This window comes from Phascolarctos cinereus, unplaced genomic scaffold, assembly GCF_003287225.1.
Source record: "Phascolarctos cinereus isolate Bilbo 61053 unplaced genomic scaffold, phaCin_HiC Scaffold_4;HRSCAF=312, whole genome shotgun sequence".
NCBI classification, from domain to species: Eukaryota; Metazoa; Chordata; class Mammalia; order Diprotodontia; family Phascolarctidae; genus Phascolarctos; species Phascolarctos cinereus.
The window spans coordinates 653,030,793-653,054,881 of NW_027555847.1; the positions used below are offsets into that span (position 1 = coordinate 653,030,793).

Sequence of the window (24,089 nt, forward strand, 5' to 3'; positions counted from 1 at the left end):
ACTGTGGTTGCATGATATTTAAATTGTTTCTTTCTGGCTGCTTGCAGCACCTTCTCTTTCATCTTCTAATTTTGGAATTTTGCTGTTTTTCTTGGCGTTGTCCATTTGGGATCTCTTTCAGGTGGTAAGTGGTGGATTCTCTCTATGGTTATTTTACCTTCTGGTTCTAGGACTTTAGGGCAATTTTCCTTCATGATTTCCTGAAAGATACTGTCCAGGCTCTTTTTTTCATTATGATTTTCGGATAGTCCATGATTTTTAAATTGTTTCTCCTGGATCGATTTTCCAGGTCGGTTGTTTTACTCATGAGGTATTTTACATTTTCATCCATTTTTTCATTTTTTTGTTTCTGTTTGACTGATTCTTGCTCTCTCATAGCGTGATTAATTTCCGTTTGTCCAATTCTAATTTTTAGGGCAGCTAGGTGACACAGTGGATAGAGCACCGGCCCTGAAGTCAGGAGTACCTGAGTTCAAATCTGGCCTCAGACCACAAACACTTGACACTTACTAGCTATGTGACCCTGGGCAAGTCACTTAACCCCAACTGCCAAAAAAAAAAACAAACCAATTCTAGTTTTTAACAGATTGTTTTCTTCTGTTAGTTTTTGTACTTCCTTCTTCTGTTGGCCAATTATATTTTTAAGGGATTTGTTTTCTTTAGTGTACTTTTTTTCCAGTTTGCCAGTTGTGTTTTTTAGGGACTTGTTTTCTTCAATGCGCTTTTTTTCCAATTGGCCAATTGTATTTTTTAAGGACTCTTCTGCCTCTCTCATTAGACTGTTAAAATCCTTCTTGAGCTCTTCTAAGAAGGCTTTTTGGGCTTCAGACCAGTTCATATTTCCTCTTGACATTGCAGATGTGGGTTTGTTGACAGTGTTGTCCTCTTCAGAATTTCTATCTTGATCTTCACTCTTCTCATAATATGAATCTATGGTATGTTTCTTTTTACTCATAGTGTTTCTTTATTCCCTGGCCTTTAAAGAGATTGAGCTCTCCTGCTGGGGAACAGAGGGCACTGACCCAAGCTTCTTGTGTTGGGAACCTAGGTCTTGGTCACTGGCTTTGTGTGCTGGGGCCTCTTATGTTGGCAGTTGGAGGCTGTAGGGTTATGGCAGCTTACCTGGTGTTGGGCTGGAATCAGCGAGGCTGGAACTTTCAGGCAATTCTAGGTTGCCTGCTTTTCCTTTCCTTTAGCTTTCTTCAGCTCCTTTTAGATGGTGCTGCAGGATGTTTATCTGCCTGGGGCCCCTTGCAGTGCTGCCTCTCTTATATCTGCTGAGGCACTGGGAGGCTCCTTTGCTGTAGAATACTGAGGCACCTGGTGGTTTTCTGAGCTGGTTTCCAGCAGTTCCCCCACCCTCATTGAGGCACTCAGAGGTCCAGGTGTTGGTGTTTGCCTGCTCTACCACCTGGGCTTCAGGATCTCTTCCTGGTTGACAGTCGGAGGCTGTAGGGTTCTGACAGCTTACCTGGTGTTGGGCTGAAATCAGCAAGGCTGGAACTTTAGTAGGACTCTAGGTTGCTTTCTTCATCTCCTTTCAGATGAATGCTTCAGGGTGCTTATCAGCCTGGGGCCCTTTGTATTGCTGCTTCTCTTATTTTTGCTGAGACACTGGGAGACTGATTTACTGTAGAATGCCGAGTCACCAGGATCTCCTTCTGGTGTGCGAAAGTGAGGCTAGGCTACTGCTCTGCTGCTCCCCATCTTTCTTGTGGTTCAGCTGTTCCAGGGTTTTTTCCGGGGTGATATTTTCTGGGTTTTCAAAGGTTGATAGGGGAGGGTGAGAACGACTGCCTTTTTACTCTGCCATCTTAGCTCAGGGAAGCAGAAGGACTGAAGATTTTCAATGACCTTAGTTTTCTATTTTTTTCTCTTCATATATTGTTGTTCAGTTTTCAGTCGTGTCTGGCTCTTCATGATCCCATTTGGGATTTTCTTGGTAAAGATAATGGAGTGGTTTGGCATTTCTTTTTCTAGCTTATTTTACAGATGAGGAAACTGAGGTAAACAAGGTTAAGTGACTTGTCCAAGGTCACATAGCTTGCAAGTATCTGAGACCACATTGAACTCAGGAAGTCTTCCTGACTCCAGGCCCAATGCTGTAGACACTGCCCCACCTACTTGCCCTTTCATATGTTAGTAGCTCCTTAGTTTTCATCTCTTATTTCAACTAATCTCAAAATCTAAACTGGGCCCTAACTGTAGGAAAACAATGCTCTTAAACAAAAAAGCAACTTTACAGATCCACAGCACATTGTTAAGTGACTTGGAGTTGAGAGTTCCATTACAAAGAGCAGTATGAAACCTTTACCTACTAGTGAAATTTCTAGTTTTGTTATAATACATTACTGGTACATAATGAAAAGATCCAAGTCTTCAGTGTTTCTAGCAGTTAAGTTACTGCTGCTATTTCTGATTTGTTCTTATATGCCTTGCCTTCCTGGAGTACCAAACTACGAAAGAGAGCCATGCATTCCTCTGTCATCCATGTGAAACCGACCATCATGACAGCTTCAGGCAGGGCCAGGCTACAGCCCTAGGCCAGCTCATCAGTTTCCTTATGCTGGCCCAGGCGTACAGCCAATTATTGGTATTGCCAAAGCCCAGTTGGCCAGAATTTCATGGTTCCTGTCAGGCCTACACAACTAGTATAGTGATCTCAGGACAGAGGGTCCTCCTGATTGTCATTCCCTTACTTTACGGTTGTCCCACTCCCTCACAACATGAACCATGGAATTGGCTTTGAAAGGGTAGTTGTTAATGTTGTTGGCCTTAGGAATTGAGTCAAGTATTCATTAAGCACTTACCATGCACTGACTAGGCACTATGCTGAGTGTTGAACATACAAAGAAAGGCAAAAATATAATTCTCTGCCCTCAAGAAATTTACATTCCAATGGAAGAGACTATAAGCATGTGTGTGTGTGTATGTGTGTGTGTGTGTGTGTGTGTGTGTGTACACACACACACAGAGATATATAGAGTGCAAATGGAAGGCAATCTCAAGGGAAAGGCATTTAATATGGGAGGCCTTGGCAAAGCCTCCTACAGAAGGTCAGATTTAAATTGAGTTTTAAGCCAGAGAAGCCTGGTGGTAAAGATGAGAGGGGAGAGCTATTCATTAGGGATAGCCGGTAAGAAAGCGTAGAATCAGACTGGGGAACCAGGTATGTCAATGCACTGTTTGTGGTACTGTGATTCAGCCACCATGTCTTCTAATACTGGCAGTATGCTAGACTGAATCAGAAGACTTGTTTCAAGTTTTCAACATTGATTCAACAAACATTAATTTGTTACTTTATGTAAGGCATTGTATTAGACACTGGAGATACAAAGATAGTGCATAGTCTTTGCATTCAAGGAGCAAACATTTTATGAATGATAGGAAAAGGAGAAGAGGAGAGATACAAAATATTCACAGATAAGTATAGAGTGTGATGGAGGCAAAATTTATCTAGGAAAGTATAAGAAGGGAGAGAATACTTTGATCTGGAAGAATTGGAAAAAGCTTAATGAATGCAGTGGCACAAGGGGAAAGACTTAAGGGGCAATATTCAGATGCTCAGATGGATCTGTGTTCTAATTGATATGAATTAATGACACCCATCCATGTCTGCTTACTATGTCTGTGTAAGTCTTGTCCACTCAGAGTGCTGGGGAGGTTTCTCTATTTCCCTTCACATCTCAGGAATACCAGTAGAATATAAAGGCTGTCCGTCTATTCTGTCTTATTCTCTACATGTGATCAACCACTCTTTTCAATCATGCCTTGTTTTTATCACATCCTTTAAGTTGCTTCTTTTTCAGGGTCTCCATTTTGTTATATGTTACAGCCTGCTTGCACCTACCATGCACATTTGTGTTGCCCTCTAAGTGATTCTTATTTTTAATTCTAATAGTGTTCCATGACTTGCATATAACAATGTTAGTATGAAGAAAATAGGCTTTTTTTTTTCAGGAAGACATTTGGGATCATTAAAGGGACTTTTCAGTTTCCTTAAGGCAATGCAGTCTTCTGTCCTCCTCCTGTTTAATTATGGACCTAACTTAATCCATCTACATTATCCTTCTAAAACATACAGACATACACACATATGTGCATGTATGCTCCCTCTCTTTATCTCTAGTTTTGTCTCTGTTGGACAAATTAGTCGTCCACCTTGTTTTTATTGTGTGCATGGTTAAGCCAAATTCTTTGAAATAGATCTTGTCCATTTACATTGTGCATATTTTGTATTTATATAGTTTTACATGTTACTTTCTTCCAAAAGAAGGTAACCTCCTTGAAGGGAAAGGAGTATTTCATTTTTGTCTTTGTGCCCCCTCATGCCCGGCAGAGAGAAGCTGCAAAGCATAGTCAATAAGTTGCTGGTGCTAGAGATAAGATGACCTGGGTTCAAGTCCATTTTCTGATATACACTGGCTGCATGACCCTGGGCAAGTTACTTAACTTCTCAGTGCCTCAGAAACTCTCTAAGACTCTTAAGTTTCCAGGGCAGATACTACTATGCATCAGTAGAAGGAATTTCATCATTGAGAGTTCTTTACATCAGTAAAATTACAGATCCAGCCTAAAAATTATTACCAGAGCCTAGCACAATTCCTAGCATACGTTAGCTAGTAAGTAGTTTATAAATGCTTGTTGATTGACTCATGATGATGATAATGATTCTTTCTTCTCCCTGTTGGATAGACTGAAAACAAGTGCCGTGGTTTTCACTATGTTCACATTGCTCATCTTGGTTTTAAGTTGTTGTCTCTCTAGGCTTGAACATATTGTGCTTATTTTGGGACCTGTGCGCTACCTAGTAGTAGCATGTTGATTGCAGCCTGGGAGAATGGAATTCCTTTGATGGTGTCCACATACCTGCTAAAAGTATTAACTGACACATTGTTCTGCCTGTTGTTTCTCACTCAGTCTGAGGATCTCGGTGCCTGTGCGCAGTTTGAGAGCAGCAGACAGAACCGGAACATGATGCCAAGCGCAAGCTGTGTCTTTCCCACCTTCACATTACGCAAGCCGTCTTCTGAGACAGACATTGAAAACTGGGCGTCAAAGCACTTCAATAAGCACACTCAAGGCCTCTTCCGGCGGAAGGTGTCTATTGCCAACATGCTGGCGTGGAGCAGTGAGTCTATCAAGAAGCCTATGATTATGACCAGTGACCGCAATGTGAAAAAGGAAGCCTGTGAGATCTTCAAGTTGATCCAGATGTACATGGGTGATCGGCGGGCCAAGGGGGATCAGCTCAGTGTGGCGCTGGAGTGGCCACCAAAGGCTGGAGTATGCAGGGCCTACGGGATGAGCTTTATATTCAACTCTGCCGACAGACTACAGAAAATTTCCGTTATGAGAGCCTGGCACGAGGCTGGGAGCTCATGGCTATCTGCTTGGCTTTCTTCCCACCTACCCCCAAGTTTCACTCCTATCTGGAAGGTTACATATATCGGCACATGGATCCAGTAAATGACACCAAAGGTAGGTATTGTCCACTGCTAACTGACCTTTGCTGGGTTTTTTTCTTTCCTCAGTGCTACCCATGCAGAAAGTGGAGCTGACATCCTCATACTGCTGTAGTCCCCACCTCCTCAGAACAGACCTCATGCCATCCCTCATATAGAGTAGCCCTGAACCCTCAGGTATTCAAGGCTGGCATTTCATTACTGGTGCCCTGCTTGGGAGCAGGAGCAGAGCTTCCTGAGTAACTGAAACTTCACGTATGTATAGGAGCATGAAGTTGCTTCTGCTTACCGTAGTAACTCATATTTCTGTAACACTTTAAGATTTTCTCACAGTGATGCTATTGAACAGACAGTATAAGTAGTTTTAGTCCCATTTTATAGATGAGGAAATAATCTTAAGGTGAAGTAACTTGTCCATGGTCACAAAGCTACTAAGTATAGGACTTAAACCTATGTCCTTCGTGTGATGGGTAGAAATGTTACAGTAATGTACCTGAGACCAGAACAGTCTATGAACTATCCCCTCCTGAAGAAGCCTGCAATGGGCCTGTTGGTTCTTGTTTAAATTGTTCCTGAGGGAACTCTCACACATCAGGGTCTGATTTCAGAGCCTTATTATGGAGGGAAAAAATGGTCCTTGGGTCTTCTCTATTGACGTCATCCCTAAGGGATCCTTGAGGTTTTACCTTTGTGCTTGCCTCAAGTAAGGTTTACTATTGTCCTAATATGCTCTCTGCCAACTAATTTATGACTGATGAATGCTGGGGTCCTGCCTCCAGGTTTGTCTGAAGGCAGAACCTTGCCTTTAACCCCATTTTTTTCTTTTTTTTTCCTTTTTCCTTTTTTTTTTTTTTTAAGGCAGTGGGGTTAAGTAACTTGCCCAGGGTCATGCAACTAGTAAGTATGTGTCTGAGGCCAGATTTGAACTCAGGTCCTCCTGAATCCAGAGCTGGAGCTTTATCCACTGATCCACCTAGCTCCCCCTAGCCCCAATTTCTAAAAGGAACCAGAGATACCAGCGTGGATAGCAGCATAAGGCAGTTATGTTCTAAATCCAAAGTGCAGCCATCAGTGCAAACTGTTAGACCCAGCAATAACCCAAGGGTTGACCAAACTGTTCTTCAGTGGAGGATCTGGAAACCACAAAAACAACAACATTGAAATGCTTCAGAACTCTGATTAATGAAGCGACCAATGGGGAACTTCAGAGGATTGACAGTGAAACATGCTTCCTGCCTCTAGGCAGAGGGATGATCAGCTGTAGATGCGAAATGAGGCATATACTTGGGGGGAGGAGGGGGGGGCCAAGTGTTAAAAAAAAAAGAGTGATTCAAAAAATAAAAGCATGAATAAAGTATTTTAAAAAGAAAAGTGGCAGGGGTTGGGGGGTAGAATCTTGGGTATTAGAGGGGGAGGGCTTTGTGTTCCAGTAAATATAATAGTAATAATAACTCTCTTTCTATAGTGCTTTTAAATTTACAAAGTTCTTTACAAGAACCTGAAGTAGCTGATAATAAAGAAGGCATAACTTTGGTTTTGGTTAATATTTACCACCTCACTTCGGTAAGGCCCTGGGTTTTTTCCTTAGTCTTAAAGAGTAGTCACAGAATCACAGAATATTAGAATTTGAAGGGACTTCAGAGCATAGAATATAAACTGTTAAGGCTTAGGACATAGAACATAAAGAGTGGGAAACCTGCAGCCTCGAGGCCACATGTGGCCCTCCATATTAAGGGGATTTGTTCTGTGAAGTTTGGATTCAGTCAAAGGGCCATACTTGAGGACCCACAGGGCCACATGTGGCCTCCCTGGGCCCCCCACCCTTGCCTTAGGACATAGAATATCTTCCAAACTTCCCTATTCCTGTTGAAGGCATTATCATCCTTCCAGTTTTATAACCTCTTTGTTATTTTGGGTTCCTTACTCTCCCTTACCCCACATAACCAAAGGGTTACCAAATCTTGCCATTTCTACCTTTAAAAACATCATATAACTACCACCTTAGTTCAGGACCTTATTGCCTCTCCTCATTTATTGAAACAGGCTCTTTCTCATCACTCTTATCCATCCTGTACATTGCTGCCAGAGTAATTTTCTTTAATCTTAGAAACAATCATATTACTGTCTCAACACCATTGACTTCCTAAAGCTTCTAGGATAAAATAGAATTTCTCTGTTTCATTTTTACAGCCTTACTTATACGGCCCCAGCCTTCTTTCCAGCCTCACTGCCTATTACTCCTGAAGCCATTCTTCACACCCCAACTACTAGTGCCCTCCCTCCCAAGCTACCTTGTACTGGACTACTTTAGAACTCGTCTCACATGTACTTGTTGTCTCCCTCATTAGAATGTGAGCTCCTTGCAGGTAGCGGCTGTTTCATTCTTTGTACGTATATTCCCATTACCTAGTATAATGCCTGGCACAGAGTAGACACTTATAAATAAATACTGGTGACTGATTGATTATCAGAACTAGAAGTGATTAGAAAACCCAGAACATAGGCCTTTAAAACTAGAAGAGGTCATAAAATTATGTTAGATCTGGAAGGGACCTTAGAACATAAAGCCAAAGTTGGATGGAGTCTTTAGGACAGAAAACATACTCTGAAGTCTGGAGTGGGACCTTAGAGATTATCTAGACCAGCCCTCTCTATTTGTACTTGGCATAAGCCAAGTCATTTCATTTATCATTGTTGCCATTTCCCTCCTCCCACCTCCAGCATTTGCACCCTGCCTTTCCCACAAGAATAGGCAGTGGTGGCAGCTGGAGCCTCTTCTCCTGCAAGCTCGCTGCTGTGACTTCACTAGCACATGCTGTCACCTTTTCTTTTTCCTGTAATCAGACCAAGTGTTGCTTGAGACTTACTTGTGCAAGCTTCCTGGGTGATTCTTAATAGTGCTTTAGTTAACCCTCAGACTCCTCTGAGGCCAGCTGTATCTCAGAAACAGTTGGCCATTTTTTTACCCTGGTTAGTCCTCTATCTCTAGGTATGATGTCTCCCTTTAACTGATTTCTACCTGATTTTTCTGGCACCCCCAACTTAGCTTTGGCTTCCTGGGTAGGAGCTCTAAGCAATTATAAACTTTAACTTGCTTTAATCATAATTACATACTTCATAAGGTAGGGGAAGCAAAAGGGGAAATGGCTGATTATCCTGGACCTCTTAAGGAACTAGTTGTCAAAGTAGAAATGATAGGAACTTTCTGAGAAAAATGACCACTCCATTTTGGAATTAATGATAAAAGAGAAAAGAATAGGTAAGTATAGTCAGATATATTAACTAAAATTTTGGCAGAAGAGGTGTCAAAGGGATTTACAGAAAAGACAGATAGGATTCCATGGACTGAAATCTGCAAAGGAGTTCATCCCAGAAGGAAAGAAGCTTATGAATGAGATTCCAAAGACACAAACCAAAACAATTCCAGTAAGAAAAGAAAGGAGGGGGAGCTATCTAATGCGGATGTCTAGAGAGCTTGTTGACCAGTTTATTTTTTTAAAGATATGAGCAGATGATGAATGGGCAGTTAAGGTGGCACGTTGGATAGAATGCCATGCCTGGAGTTAGGAAGAGGAGTCTTCCTGAATTCAAATCCAGCCTCAGGCACTTACTAGCTGTGTGACCCTGGGCAAATCCCTTAAACCTGTTTACCTTAGTTTCCTCATCTGTCAAGTGAGCGGGAGAAGGAAATGGCAAACTACAATAGTATCTTTGCCAAGAAAACCCCAAATGGGGTCATGACTAAAAAATAACTGAATGACAGACATTTTTATCTCATCATTAGATTGTAATAATCTGGAAAGCAAAGTCTCTATTGTTCTCCATCCTTTTCTTATACAGTGCCTTTACTTATAAGAGGCACTTAGTAAAAAGTTACTGGAAACCTGAGTTCTAGGAACAGCTGTCTATTAGGAACAGATATCTGCTAATCACATGGCCCAAGGCAAGCAGGATGGTGAAGGGCCTTGAGTTCATGCTGTTTGAGGATCAGCTGAAGAAACTGGAGTATTTAGTCTAGAGAAGAGCGCATTGCATGGAAATGATAGCTATCTTCAAATAGTTGTCATGCAGTGAGATTTAGAACTGTTCTACCTAGTCTTAGGGGCACGACTACTAACAGTGGGAGGCAAATTTAGGCTTAATGCAGAGAAAAACTTCCTAACAATGAGAGCTCTCCAGTGGCCTGAATGGGTTCCCTTCAAGCAGAGGTTAGATGACTGTTTGGTTTGTGTAATTTGGGTGACATTCTGAGCATAGGTTGGACCAAATAGCTGCTGAGGGCCGATACTCTAAAATCCAGTGGTTCTGTGACAGTCTTTGTCTCTCGACAAGAATGATGTCACTGGCCAGCCTATAAGTAGCTCCTCTGCTATATAAAGTCATGGTGCACCTAGTTAGAGAATTCTGTAACACCAAAAGAACTGAGACTTTCAGTCATTGCTCTAATGCCTTTCTAAGCTCCTAAACCAGATCATTTCCTATTATTTATTGAATACCCATAATGCACTAGGGCCAAGGGGTATAAGAAACACTAGTGATTTCATGGTATGATTCCTTGCCCAGAATCTGCTCTATCATTGCAATGTATCTATGGGAACTACCACATTTTGCAATTGACAGACAAGGGAATTCAGGGAAAACCTTGATTCAGGATTTTAACAGTGGAGATCATTAAGCATATACATACATAACATAAAAGCATAGAGATGTAACATTTACTGAGTAAATTGGAGGTGAGAATTAAAGCAATGAAATTATTATTTTTAAACTCACTTTCCTACTAAGAGCTATGAAACTTGTTAACCATCTTCAAATACGAATTATGTTTCAGTTTTCTTAAGCCAAGAAGCAGATGTTTTCTGTATTTGTGTGCAGTTCCTGCCTGCAAATTTGCACATGGGCCAATTTATGTAAAGATGAGCTGATTTTTTTCATATGGGCTGAAGCACAAATTTAAGAATAAACTAGGTTCTTTCTCTTATTACTCCCCATTTCTGCTTTCTGGGCCTTACCTTAATACAATTATCCCTTTTGAAGCTGAAGGTTATCTGTGATTTTAAAATCTCAGGTTTGGAAGGACCCTTAGAGGAGATACAGTCTAACCTCTCATCCTAGGTCGAAATCTTTAGGACATGTGCACAATATTTTTATAAGTGACTTGATGAAAGCATAGATGGCATACTTATCAGAGCTGAATTGTTGATATCTCGTGAAACTCTTCATCCAGTTTAAATATCGTGGTTTCCAGCATTCTCACAGCTCCAGCTCACTCTCATCTGTGTGCACTTCAGTTTATCATTGCCCTTTTTAAAATGTAGCAACCACAGCTGGACATAGTATTCTAGATAGGCTCTGGCTGGGGAGGAGGAGAACAGAACTGCCACCTCCCTTATGGGGAAGGGGGGGTGAGGGGCCTGAGGGGAATGGACATTGTGCTCTGTTAATGTCACCTAAGATTGTATTAGCTTTTTTGGCTGCCAGGTAACACTGCTGACTCATATTGAGCATGCAGGCTACTAAACACCTGTGTCTTTTTCACATGAACTACTCTCTAACCTTTTCTCTTGTCACATGCATTAGTGCTCTCTTTTGTGTTTGTGTCCTCTCCAAATTTGATAAGTATGTCATTTATGCCTTTATCCAAGACATTGATGAAAATATTGTATAGAAGAGGGCAGAGCACACTGAGGACAGAGGCTGTTGCTAGAGACTTCCCTCTATATTAGTCCATTAATCACGATTCTGTAGGGTCAGTATTTCAACCAGCTTCAAACCCACCTAATGATTATAGAGATAGGATGGTTCTAGGGTCGACTCAATTTGATTCCAGCCAAACCAAACGCTACTTCATAATTCAAGGCTAGAACAGGCATGAGGGAGCCAAAGGAGTAACTGGAAACACTCCATTTCAATTTAACAAATGTTTATTAAGTACCTACTATGTGCAGTGTACTGTGTTTGGATCAAGGTTTTCTTCTGTTTGTTTTGCCCACACCTGCTGTTCCATTAGTGAAGCTGATTGGCAGCTGTTTTGGATTAAATCTCTAAGACTTAAAGTCTTAGAAAGTGGCCTGGAGCCCTGAGAGGTTCTGTAACTTGCCCGGGGTTACGCAGCTTTTGTGTATCCAACTAGAACCTGAACACTCTGATTCCTAGGCCCGTTCTTTGTCCATTATGCAGTATGGAATCTCATGTCTTTCTATTTGATCTAAAGATAAAATAAGGAAAGGAGAGGTCCAAATAAAGTCATTTGAGGAAGGAGAGAACACTTCAACTGGAAAGAGGGGAGAGGAGGCTGGAGAGGAGGCTTCATAGAGAAAGTGGCACCTGAAGGGTGGTGGGCAGGGCATGGGAAGCACCACTATACTAATGTGAGGGAAAGCCCATTCCAGGCATGGGGAATTGGTAAGCATGAACTAAAACAGGAGCAGAGAGGCTAGTCCACTTTGACTGGTATATAACACTCTGTTACAGTAATGAATCTATGAAATAAGCCTATGGAAAATGCCAGATTGTGGAGGTCCTCGAATGCCAGATCAAAAATTTATACTATCTTTAGTAAGCAATGAGGAGCCATTGACAGTTTTTAAGTGAAGGAGTATCATAATCAAGGATTTTAATAAGAAGACCACAATATGGAGGAGGGATTAAATAATACATACGTTGAAAACAGGAAGAGTCAAAGAATACGCTAATTAATTGCCCAACCTGAGTTACTAATGGGATAATGATACTATTGACAGAAATAAGGAAGGGACATTTTGGAGGAAAAATAATACATTCAGTCATGTCAAATTGAGTATAGCAAAACAATTTTTAAAAATTATTCATTATTGGGGGCGGAGCCAAGATGGCAGAGTGAAAGCAGTGACTTGCTTGAGCTCTCCTCCACACCCCTCAAAATACTCATAACAAATGGCTCTAAGCAAATTCTGAAGCAGCAGAACCCACAAAAAGACAGAGTGAAACAAATTTCCAGCCCAAGACAACCTGGATGATTGATTAGAAAGGTGTATTGCGCCAGGCTGGGAGCACAGCGCTGCGTGGGCACGCCAGCCGCAACAACCTTGGAGCAGGCCTCAGAGGACTGAATCTCAGGCGGCTGTGGAGGTTTCCAGACTCCTCAATCCACCAATGCCAAAGACAACTTAGAGGGTCAGTGGGAAAAGTCTGTTTCTGTCGGTGCTGAGAAAGGAAGGTGGGGTTTCAGCTCCATTCCCCAAGAGCATGGCGTGGGGGGGGGGGCAGCTGCTTCCCAAGCTTCCGGCCCACAAACTGAGGGGGAATCCAGTGGCTGATCAGAGAGGGATTACAGGGATCTCTTTGCCAGTGCTGAGGCAGGAATCTCTCTCTTTGCCTGTGTTTGGATCTGGGCCACAGTTCTGGGCGGTGGTGCTGGTGTGAGGAGGAACGCTGGCTTGGTGGAACTTGTAGTGGCTGTAGAGAGGAACCCCTCCTCACAGTTACAGGACAGAAAGGAGTACTTGTAGTCGCAGGCCAGGAAAGGAGTAAACACCTCGCCCCTTATCATACCACCTTGGAAGAACTGAAAATTTACAGGTCCCTACAAGTATCTCTGAAAACAGCTATACAAACCCCTGAAGCTTGGAACAGTACGTTCTCCACATTGGAAGCAGACTCTTACCTTAACAAAGAGTTTAAAACTCAAGTAATTGGCCGGGATCATGAGCAAGCAGCGCAAAAAGAGTCAGACCATAGATCTTACTTTGGTGAAAAAGAAGATCAAAATATACAACCAGAAGAAGACAACAAAGTCAAAGCTCCTACATCCAAAGCCTCCAAGAAAAATATGAATCAGTCCCAGGCCTTGGAAGAGCTCAAAAGGGATTTTGAGAAGCAAGTAAGGGAAGTAGAGGAAAAACTGAGAGGATGCAAGAAAATCATGAAAAACAAGTCAACAGCTTGCTAAAGGAGACCCAAAAAAATACTGAAGAAAATAACACCTTAAAAAATAGCCTAACCCAAATGGCAAAAGAGGTCCAAAAAGCCAATGAGGAGAAAATGCCCTAAAAAGAAAATTGGCCAAATGGAAAAGGAAGTCCAAAAGATTACTGAAGAAAATACTTCCTTAAAAATTAGAATAGAGCAATTGGAAGATAGTGACTTTATGAGAAATCAAGACACAGTAGAACAAATCCAAAAGAATGAAAAATTAGAAAACAATGTGAAATATCTCATTGGAAAAACAACTGACCTGGAAAATAGATCCAGGAGAGAGAATTTAAAAATTATTGGACTATCTGAAAGCCATGATCAAAAAAAGAGCCTAGACATCATCTTTCAAGAAATTATCAAGGAAAACTGCCCTGATATTTAGAACCAGAGGGCAAAATAGAAATTGAAAGAATCTCCTCCTGAAAGAGATCCCCAAAGGAAAACTCCTAGGAATATTATAGCCAAATTCCAGAGTTCCCAGGTCAAGGAGAAAATATTACAAGCTGCCAGAAGGAAACAATTCAAGTACTGTGGAAACACAATCAGGATAACACAAGATTTAGCAGCTTCTACATTAAAGGACCACAGGGCATGGAATATAATATTCCAGAGGGCAAAGGAGATAGGATTACAACCAAGAATCACCTACCCAGCAAAACTGAGTATAATCCTTCAGGGGAAAAAATGGTCATTCAGTGAAATAGAGGACTTTCAAGCATTCCTGATGAAAAGACCAGAGCTGAATAGAAAATTTGACTTTCAAATACAGGACTCAAGTGGAACATGAAGAGGTAAACAGGAAAGAGAAATCATAAGAGACTTATTAAGATTGAACTGTTTACATTCCTGCATGGAAAGATGATATTTATAACTCATGAGACCTTTGTCAGTATTAGGGTAGTTGGAGGAAAAAAATTATATGTATGTATATGTAGATAGATAGAGGGCACAGGGTGAGTTGAAGATTAAGGGGTCATATCTGGAGAATAAAATTAAGGGATGAGAGAGGATTATACTCAGAGAAGAAGAAAGGGAGAGGTAGAATGGGGTAAATTATCTCACAAAAAAAAACAGAAAAGAAAAGTCTCTTACAGTGGAGGGGAAACGGGGAAGGTGAGAGGGAATGAGTGAATCTTATTCTCATAGGATTTGGCTTAAGGAGGGAATAACACATACATTCAATTGGGTATGGAAATCTGTCTTACCCTACAGGAAAATAGTGGGAGAAGGGGTCAAGAGAGCCAGGGGGATGATAGAGAGGAGGGCAGATTGGGAAAAGGGGTAATCAGAAGTAAATACTTCTGAGGAGGGACAGGGTCAAAAGAAAGAATAGAATAAATGGGAGGGCAGGATAGGATTAAGGGAAATAGAGTTAGTTTTTCAAACATGTCTACTTGGAAGTGTTTTGCATAACTGCACATGATAACCTATATTGAGTTGCTTGCCTTTTCAATGAGGGTGGGTGGGTGGGGAGGGAGGAAGAGAGAAAATTTGAAACCTAAAAGGTTTAAAAACATGTTTTAAAAAAATGTTTTCACATGCTACTGGGAAATAACAAATACAGGAAATGGGGTACAGAAGTCTATCCTGCCCTACAGGAAAATAGAAGGGGAAGGGGATAAGAGAAGGGGAGAGAGAAGAGAGGACAGACTAGGGGAAGTGATATTCAGGATGCATGCCATCTTGGGGTAGGGGGAGGAGGGAGATGGGATGAAAATTTGGAACTCAAAAACTTGTGGAAGTGAATGTTGAAAACTAAAAATAAGTAAATTAATATTAAAAAAAATTATTCATTATGCTAAAAAAATTTATACCTTGCATCTAAGGCTGGTCTAGCATCTAAAATGCTGTTAATATAATAAATATGTAAACTCAGAAATTAAAAAATGTGACTGTATCAAGACAAAAGGCTTTTGATTAAAATCTAACATTCTTGATTTTTTTTTGAAAAAACAAAAAATAATAGGCATAGGTGTATTTTTCCTCAGCACAATAAAAAGTACCTATTTTAAGAAAGCCAGGCTAATAGGCAATATAAAAACAATAGCGGCATTCCCACTAAACACTAGAAATGAAAAGGTGAAAGTATGGTTTTTGTAAATAATATGATAGTGTTGCTAGTTGTCACAACCAAAAAATTAATAAAAACAAATGAGTGCAACAAAGTCACAGTATACAACTATGTTAACCAAAAAAAAGTCATTTGCATTCTTATTTACTTTCAATAAAAATCTAGTAAATGTCATAAAAGTAATCCCTTTTACAATAAATAAAACCATTGAAATATTTGAGAATTAACATGCATTGAAATTCACAAAACCTACATTAGGACAATTGTTTAAAAACTATAATCACTGATAAACGAAGACCTAAATAATTAAGGAGACATTCAGCCTATTGATGAGTCAGATTAATATAGTAAAATAACAATGCTCCCAAAGTTAATTTATACTTTTAATATACCACCAACCAAAAGGACAAGTTATTTATAGAACCGAACAAAATCATAATGAAATTTATATAGAAAAACAAACAGGCAAGAATACCAAGAGGCATTCTGGACAACAAAAATAGTTTATGAAGTTAGTCTTGTACTCCTATGCTTTAAAACATTAAAAAATAATTATTAGCATGACTGTTCAGTATATCAAAGACCTGTGATTTTTGTTAGTATGGGAGCTCCTTCCTCTGGAAAGATTGCCATCCTATAATTTAGAGACATAGAGAATTGATTGAGGTTAAATAACCTGATCACATAAGCTGTTAAGTATCAGAAGCAGGACTTAGCCACTACATTTTACTTTCTCTTTGGTACTGGGCAAAAAGTAGAGCAGTCAATGCGTGGACTAGAATGAGAAACCACAGATACCCAACCAAATTAGATACATGTCTGACCATGTCACCATCCTACTTAGTAAAATTCAGTTACTCTCTTTTACCCCAGGATCAAACATGAAGTCTTCTTCTTTGACATTTAGAGCTCTTCACAAATTGATACTTTTCTACCTTTCTAGTCTTCTTGAATGTGGCTCCCTTCCACACACTCTAATCCAGCTATACTGGCCTCCTTACTGTTTCTTACATCCACTATTACATCTCCTATAACCATGCCATTTCGTTGGCTGTCTACCAGATCTGGAACACTCTCCCTACTCACCTCTGCCTCTTAGTTTCTCTGGCTTCCCTCAAGACTCACCTCAAACCCCACCTTCTGGTCCGTTTCCCCATTTCCCCGCAATCCCCAGGCCTTCTTCACTGTGACTGCCTTCCACTTACTCTGTGTGTGTGTGTGTGTGTGTGTGTGTGTGTGTACGTATGTACATACTGTCTCATACCAGTCAGATTTGTAGAAATAATTAAAAACATGAATCCTACTGTCGGTGAGATTATGGAGAAACAGTTATGCATATTCATTGATGGTAGAATTGCAAGCTTGTAGAATCTTTGGAGAGCAGTATGACAATAGTCAATAAGTTACAAAAACAATCATATTCTTTGACCCAGTAATTTCATTGCTGAAATTGTACCCTAAAAGTGTCATAAAAATAAATGCTCTCTAAAAGGTTTTCATTGCCACAGAAATTGGGAAACAAATTAAATGTCCAACAATAGGGGAATGGTTAAATCAGTTGCAGTTCATTAATGTAATGGAATACTATAATGCAATTAAGAACAAAAAAGTATTAGGAATGTAAAGAAATCTGGAAAGATCTTTATTAAACAATGGAAAGTTAAAAGAAGCAGAGCTCTGATGTATAAGTACAACCATATACAAAGTTAATGAGAATGAAGAATCCTTTTGAAAACTTAGAATGAATTTTTAATTATTTTATTATATGTTATGTATGCATCAAAATTAATTTAAATGAAATTCATTGCTAAATTTTAATTATTCATAATAATGTACAGACATACCTCAGAGGTACTGCACGTTCAGTTCCAGACTACTGCAATAAAGTGAATATCACAATAAAGTGAGTCACAAATGTTTCAGTTTTCCAGTGCATATAAGAATTATGTTTATATTATATTGTAGTCTTTTAAGTATGCAATAGTATTCTGCTAAAAAAATGTACATACCTTAATTAACAAATACTTTATTGCTAAAAAATGCTAGCCACCATCTGAACCTTCAGCAAAGAGTAATCTTCTTTCTTGTGGACGGTCTTACTTACCTCAGTGTTGATGGCTTCTGACTGATCAGGGTGCTCGTTGCTGAACGTTGGGATGGTTGTGATAATTTCTTAAAATAAGACAGTAACGAAGGTCACCACATAGATTGACTGTTCCTTTCACTTGAACACTTACAGACCATTGTAGGGTTATTAATTAACCTAATTTCAATGTTGTTTTGTCTCAAGAAATAAGGAGGCCAGAGGAGAGAGGGAGAGACAGGAAGAGTCACTTAGTAAAGCAGCCAAAACACACGTTTATCATTTAAGTTTGCAGTCTTTACATGGGCATGGTTTATGACTCCCCAAAACAGTTACTATAGTAACATCAAAGATTACTGATCGCAGATCATCATAACAGATATAGTAATGATGAAAAAGTTTGAAATATTGTGAGCATTACCAGAATATGACACAGATACGATGTGAGCACATGCTGTTAGAAAAATGATGCTAATAGACTCGCTCATGCAAGGTTGCCATAAACCTTCAATTTATAAAAAACACAAAATATGCAAAGCACAATAACGTGAAGTACAATGAAATAACTTATACCTATATGTTATAACATTAATTTTATAATAAATGAGTTTTTAAAGGAAACAAAGCAAGGTTCCTAGTCCACCCTTCTCCCCATAACTCTCCAGTAGGTACTCTTTATCCATCATGCAGAGGCTATGTACAATAGTACTGTTATCTATGATTAACCAGAATCCTACTTCTTTACTTTTTTTGAGAGTGATAAAATATTAGTAATCTGTTCACTATGACTTTAAATCCCTCCTATGCCTTTTCTGTAAAATGATTTAGAAACTGTTAACCATGTCTTTGATGTTACAAAGTTTAAAATTTCTTTAAAAAAAAACCCAATCATAGCCCATACCTTGAATTGCTTATTCAATCTTCAGCAGAACACCATTCAGAAAGATACTTCAATATGACATCATTTGTGGCTCAAACCATTTCAAACATGGAGCATTATGAACACTCCAGCCATGGGTCATTCCAGAGCTGGTCAATGAAATTTATCCAGGTAGAGCTATCAGATTTGAATTTAATGTATTTTATCTACTTGGGCTCAGAAAAGCATTAGAAGCAGTGGGCAACAACAGTTCATGCCAGGAGGCGGGATTTCATCATCATATAAGGAAAACTTTCAAAGGCTGTCCAAAAGGCATCCATGGATCATAGATTTAGAGTTAAAAGAGACCACTTAATCCATATAGTCCAAACTCCTCCTTTTGCAGATAAAGAAATTGACAGATTTATCCAAGGTCACAAAAGTAGTAAGTATAAAAGGTAGAATTTGAACCAAGTTCTCCACTGTATTACATAGGCTGCCCGAAAAGGTAATTAAATTCCACTTCTCATGGAAGGTCTTCAAACAGGGGCTGGATGACAACTTGTCAAGAATGTTCTGGGTGCCACATTTTAGGAAGGATATAAACAAACAGAGGTATGACCAGTCAGACTAGTGGGGGAATAGGATGCCGTTCCATTTGGAAATTTGCTGAGGGAATAGTAAATGTTTAGTCTGGAGTATTGAAGACTCAAGGGAGACATGATAGCCATTTTCAAGTATTTGAAAAAGTATTTAAGGAAGAGAGATAAAGTTGTTTTAGTTGGCCTCCAGAGTTGGTTAAAACCAGGGGAAACTGATAGTAACTTCAGAGAAGCAGACTTCTACTCAGTATAAGGGGAAATTTGCATGTCAGTTAAAGTTATCTAGAAATGAAGTGGACTGCCTCTAGAAATAGTGGATTTCTCATCACCAGAGGTCTTCAGGTAGAAACTGGATGATCACCTGTCTGGGATGTTGTAGAAGAGAACAGATTGGACTAGTTGACATCATCATCATCGCTCAGATTTATGTAGCACTTTATGATTTGCAGCATGCTTTACATATGTTATTTCATTTGGTCCTGACAGCAAACCTATTAAAAGTTGATGCTATCTTATCCTCATTTTACAAATGAGGAAACTAAAACTAAGAAAGGTCAAGTGACCCAAGTCACACAGCTAGTGTCAGAGACAGGATTCAAACTCAGGTCTTCCTGTCTTCCAAGTCCAGTGCTCTGCTGCTGCCCGATTTTAGAGTTTCCTGCCAGTTCTGAGATTTTGAAAGGAAGGAGGAAGAGGAAGTGATAATGTGCTAGTGTAAGCATCATTGACTAGACCCAAGTACAGAGCCATTTTGTCCTAACATAGCTAAAACTAAGGCCAATAATCTGAAATACAAAAACATCCCATATAGCTAGGGTGTTTGGCTACCTGACAGTAGGTCAAAATGGCTTCTATGTTCCACTCTGTGTATAGAAGGAGTATTAGGCTGAAGTCTCTGCCTATTGGTAGCATTAGCACCCATTGATGCCTAGGAGACATGTGCTATCTCCCAGCCTTATAAGAAAAATATGTGGCCTGAGCCTATGTAGAGCCATTCTGTATGACAAGCAGTTTTGGGGAGCAACTCATTTGGAGTATTTGCCCTATGGGGGTAAAGCTTCCTTTCTGCAAAAACAAAGCTCTCCTTTTGTTCTCATGCCCAGCTCTCGGCCTCAGTGCAGGCTCCTGGAGTTCATGTGTGAGTAAGCAACAGGGAGAAATAGGGTGCGACACAGAGCAAGGTCTGTTCTCCCCTAGGTTCAGAGGCCCAGAAAGTTCAACTGCTTTACACGGCTTCCATTGGTTGACGTCATGTTCTTTTAGCCTCTTCTGTGTTCTTGCTTCTGGTCTCCCTGCTGGGCATGGTTCCTGCTGGAGATTTGGGCAACAGTGCCTGTAATAGAACGCTTATGTTCCTTTTTATCAGTCTCCTTGTACAAGCCACAAAAGGAGCAGAAAGATTGCAGCTGCTGTGGCAACTTCCCAATGAGACTGTAGCCTTTATCTACCCCCCGCCTTACACCACCTACTCTTGTCCCCAGCAGCTTCCATGAAAAATTATGGCAACAGTGTCAACCTCGCAAAATTAAAGGCTTATTTTTTGTTTTTCTTCATAAGTACTATATGGATTAACTCACTCTGCCAAGAGGTTTCTGGCTCTTAGTCAGGGTCTGTCTTCTCCGCAAAGTAATGAGTTCATCTCCTTTTCTATGGAAGCTGCCTCTGTCCCTGAAAGACCAAACTGTGCCACTCATGTGTTTCCCAGAAGGAAACCAGTATTTCACCCTAGCACCACTTTAACTGGTTGTTGAGACTGAAAGGTCACCAGTGTGACAGCCAGGGATTACATGGAGCCAAGCTCATCTGTTAGGGCCATCTTAGGCCCATCTTAGATGACTGAGATCTGAGCAGGCTGGCGGCAGTGTAATCATGCCTGGGGCTCCCCAGAGAATTCAGACCATCAGCCACATGTAAAAAGAATGTTGAAAGAGTCCCCGGTGAGAAGAAGGGACAGATCACCTTCTGTCCTCATCTTCATGGTAGATCCCCCAGGGTACGGGACACAGTACCCAAAGCAAGAGAGCAACTGAGAAGAGCTTAGTGTCATGCTGTCCCATGCAATGGTTGAACAACATTTAGAATTCTGTATTTAATTCTGGGCATTACATTTTAGGAAAGTTATTCATAAGCTGCTTTTCATGATCATCCCAGAATTGCTTTGAATTATTGTATTTGCTTATTGGTGTACAAATTATTTCTGGTGGGAAAATGTAAAATACTTGAGGGCAGGGACTATTTGGTTACTGTCTTTATATCCCCAGCACATAGCAAGATGTCTACCGTATGGTACAAATTTAATAACAAATAAATGTTTACTGACTTAAAGCTGAAGATAATCCAGAAGAGGAAGATTGGGCTGGTAAAACGCTACTCCAATCCATAATCTTACAATTTTCTGAGTTCCTAGGATATTCCCTTGGGAAATTCCCAATTCTCAGCTAAAATAGCCCAACCTGTCAAGATCTTTTTGGATCCTGAGTCTGTCATCCAACAACTTAGCTCTCCTTCTCAGCTTTTACTATTTTTATTATTATTTAGTGTTTACTATTCTCTAGCCCACTTCTGACCATCTTATCCACAAGGACAGCATGGGAGACTTTGTCAAATGTGTTAGCAAACTAGGTCTACAACATTACGTTAAGTTTGCAAATTCTAATCTCTTCCCATTTTTAAAATATTGGGAGAGCATTTACCAGCCCTATAACACCTTTTCCATTCACTACAATCTTTCATACATCACTGATACTAGTTCAGCAATTATACCTACTTGTTCTTTCATTACCTTAGGTTTTATTTATTCTGGACTTGAACCCATCAAAGGAAAGTAGGTGCTTTCTTATTAGCTGTACTTATATTCAAATTAACAGATAAGTAAAATAATTTATTGAATAATACAAAAATAATTTATTGACTTACACAACAAACCTTACAGCTTTTACACCACCAGCCCATCCTACACACTACTGCCAAAGTAATTTCATTTAAATGTAGGTCTGGCCATGTCACTCTCCTATTTATTCAACTCTAAGATTTCCCTTTTTCTCTAGGATAAAAATAAACTCTGTTTAGTTTTTAAAGCCCTTTATAACCTGGCCCCAACCTATCTGCCTGAACATACTCCAGTCTTTAGTCCTTAAGAAAGACTGTCTTGTCCATGATATGTGTATTTTTCTTCAAAATAATGGTTAGCTCTATGCATGTGTTCTTCCAACTTCGAGAAACCTATGCTGAAGTGTAGAGGAATCAGTAACTCCCCTAGCTGCTAGGCTTCTCTGCAGGTCTTTGCTTGTTTTCTGAGAATTAATTAAACTGTTGCACAACACTATTTTGTCTTGGCATTGTGTTTCATTTTCAGCCTCACATTCCTTTGTGGTTTGATGCTACTGGTGTTATTTCATTATGGGCTTGAATGAACTTTGAATTGTTTGACTTCCCCACAACAGTAGCCACTACAATATCTGTAACAGTCATTAAAGTGTGCTCTTTAAGAGTTACACTTTTGACACATTTTCCTTGAAGTGATATCCATTCTTAATAACCACAGAATTTGAAACTCACATGTATGGTACCAAATCCAGCATCCATTTGACAGAAAACTAACCAAAGGTGGAAGAACTAACTTAATCTGGTTTCTTCTGGTCAGGGTCACACATTATTATACTCCTCTCTCCCCCTGTACTTTGCGCTACCCATCCACAGTGATCAGTGGTCTTATTCTTTCTTTGAGTTTCTCTTTTCCTGCATAGAGCACAAAAAACTCTTTTTGTAATCCTGACCTTATTGGCCTTGGTTCCTTCCTAGCTTTCTGTCCTCATTCTTCTTACCAGACATAACTGGGAGTAAAATATGCCACACTTTTTTATCTACCTTCCATTACCTGCCCCTGTTCTTAATATTCTAATTGACTCCAGATGATAGGACTAGGAGAGTCAGATTTCAACTGGATGTAAATAAAAACTTTTTTTAAAAAAATAATTTATTTTGGTTTATCAATAATCACTTCCATAAGCTTTTGAGTTATAAGTTTTTCTCTCACTCCCCGAGACAGCATGCAATCTGATAAAGGCTGTACATATACATTCCTATTAAACATCTTCACATTAGTGATGTTGTAAGGAAGAATTAGAACCAGTAGGAGGAACACAACAGAAGAATAAAAATAGCAAATAGCATGCTTCGATCTGCATTCAAACTCTATAGTTCTTTCTTTGGATGTGGATAGCATTTTCTGTCATTAGGCCTTTGGAGATGTCTTAGATCCTTGTGTTGTTGAAAAAGGTTAAGTCTATCAATATTAGTCATCACACAATGTGGCTGTTACTGTGTACAATGTTCTCCTGGTTCTGCTCACTTCACTCAGCATCAGACCATACAAGTCTTTCCAGGTTTTTCTGAAATCTGCCTGTTCATCATTTCTTATAGCACAATAGTATTCCACAACTTGTTCAGCCATTCCTCAATTGATGGGCATCTCCTCAGTTTCCAATTCTTTGCCACCACAGAAAGAGCTGCTATAAATATTTTTGCACACGTGGGTCCTTTTCCCATTTGTATGATCTCTTGGGGATATAGCCCTAGAAGTGCTATTGCTGGGTCAAAGGGTGTGCACATTTTGATAGCCCTTTGGACATAGTTCCAAATTGCTCTCCAAAATGGTTGGATCATTTCACAACTCCACCAGCAATGCATTAGTGTTCTAATTTTCCTACATCTTCTCCAACATTTATCATTTTCCTGTTTTGTCATGTTGGCCAATCTGATAGGTGTGATGTGGTACCTCAGAGTTGTTTTGATTCGCATTTCTCTAATCAATAGTGATTTAAAGCATTTTTTATGTGACCATAGATGGTTTTAATTTCTTCATCTGAGAACTGCCTGTTCACATCCTTTGACCATTTATCAATTGGGGAATAAATAAAAGCTTCTTAACAGTTTAACCTATCCACATGATAAAACATACTTTCAGTAAAAATATCAAGGGGCCACAGGAGCAAAATGTTGTGTACCTGTCAAAAGTAGTCACTATCATTTAAGTTTTGCTTAACTTTTTCTT

At 39.8% G+C, this 24,089-nt stretch overlaps 1 protein-coding gene across 1 annotated transcript in view; it reads left to right on the top strand.

The window, feature by feature from the left end:
* Positions 1-24,089, top strand: part of ARHGAP39 (Rho GTPase activating protein 39) — a 360,039-nt gene that overhangs the window by 304,257 nt on the left and 31,693 nt on the right. The window contains 2 exon segments of the mRNA XM_020995146.2: positions 4,921-5,266; positions 5,269-5,481. Coding sequence (XP_020850805.1) covers positions 4,921-5,266; positions 5,269-5,481 — 559 coding nt within the window.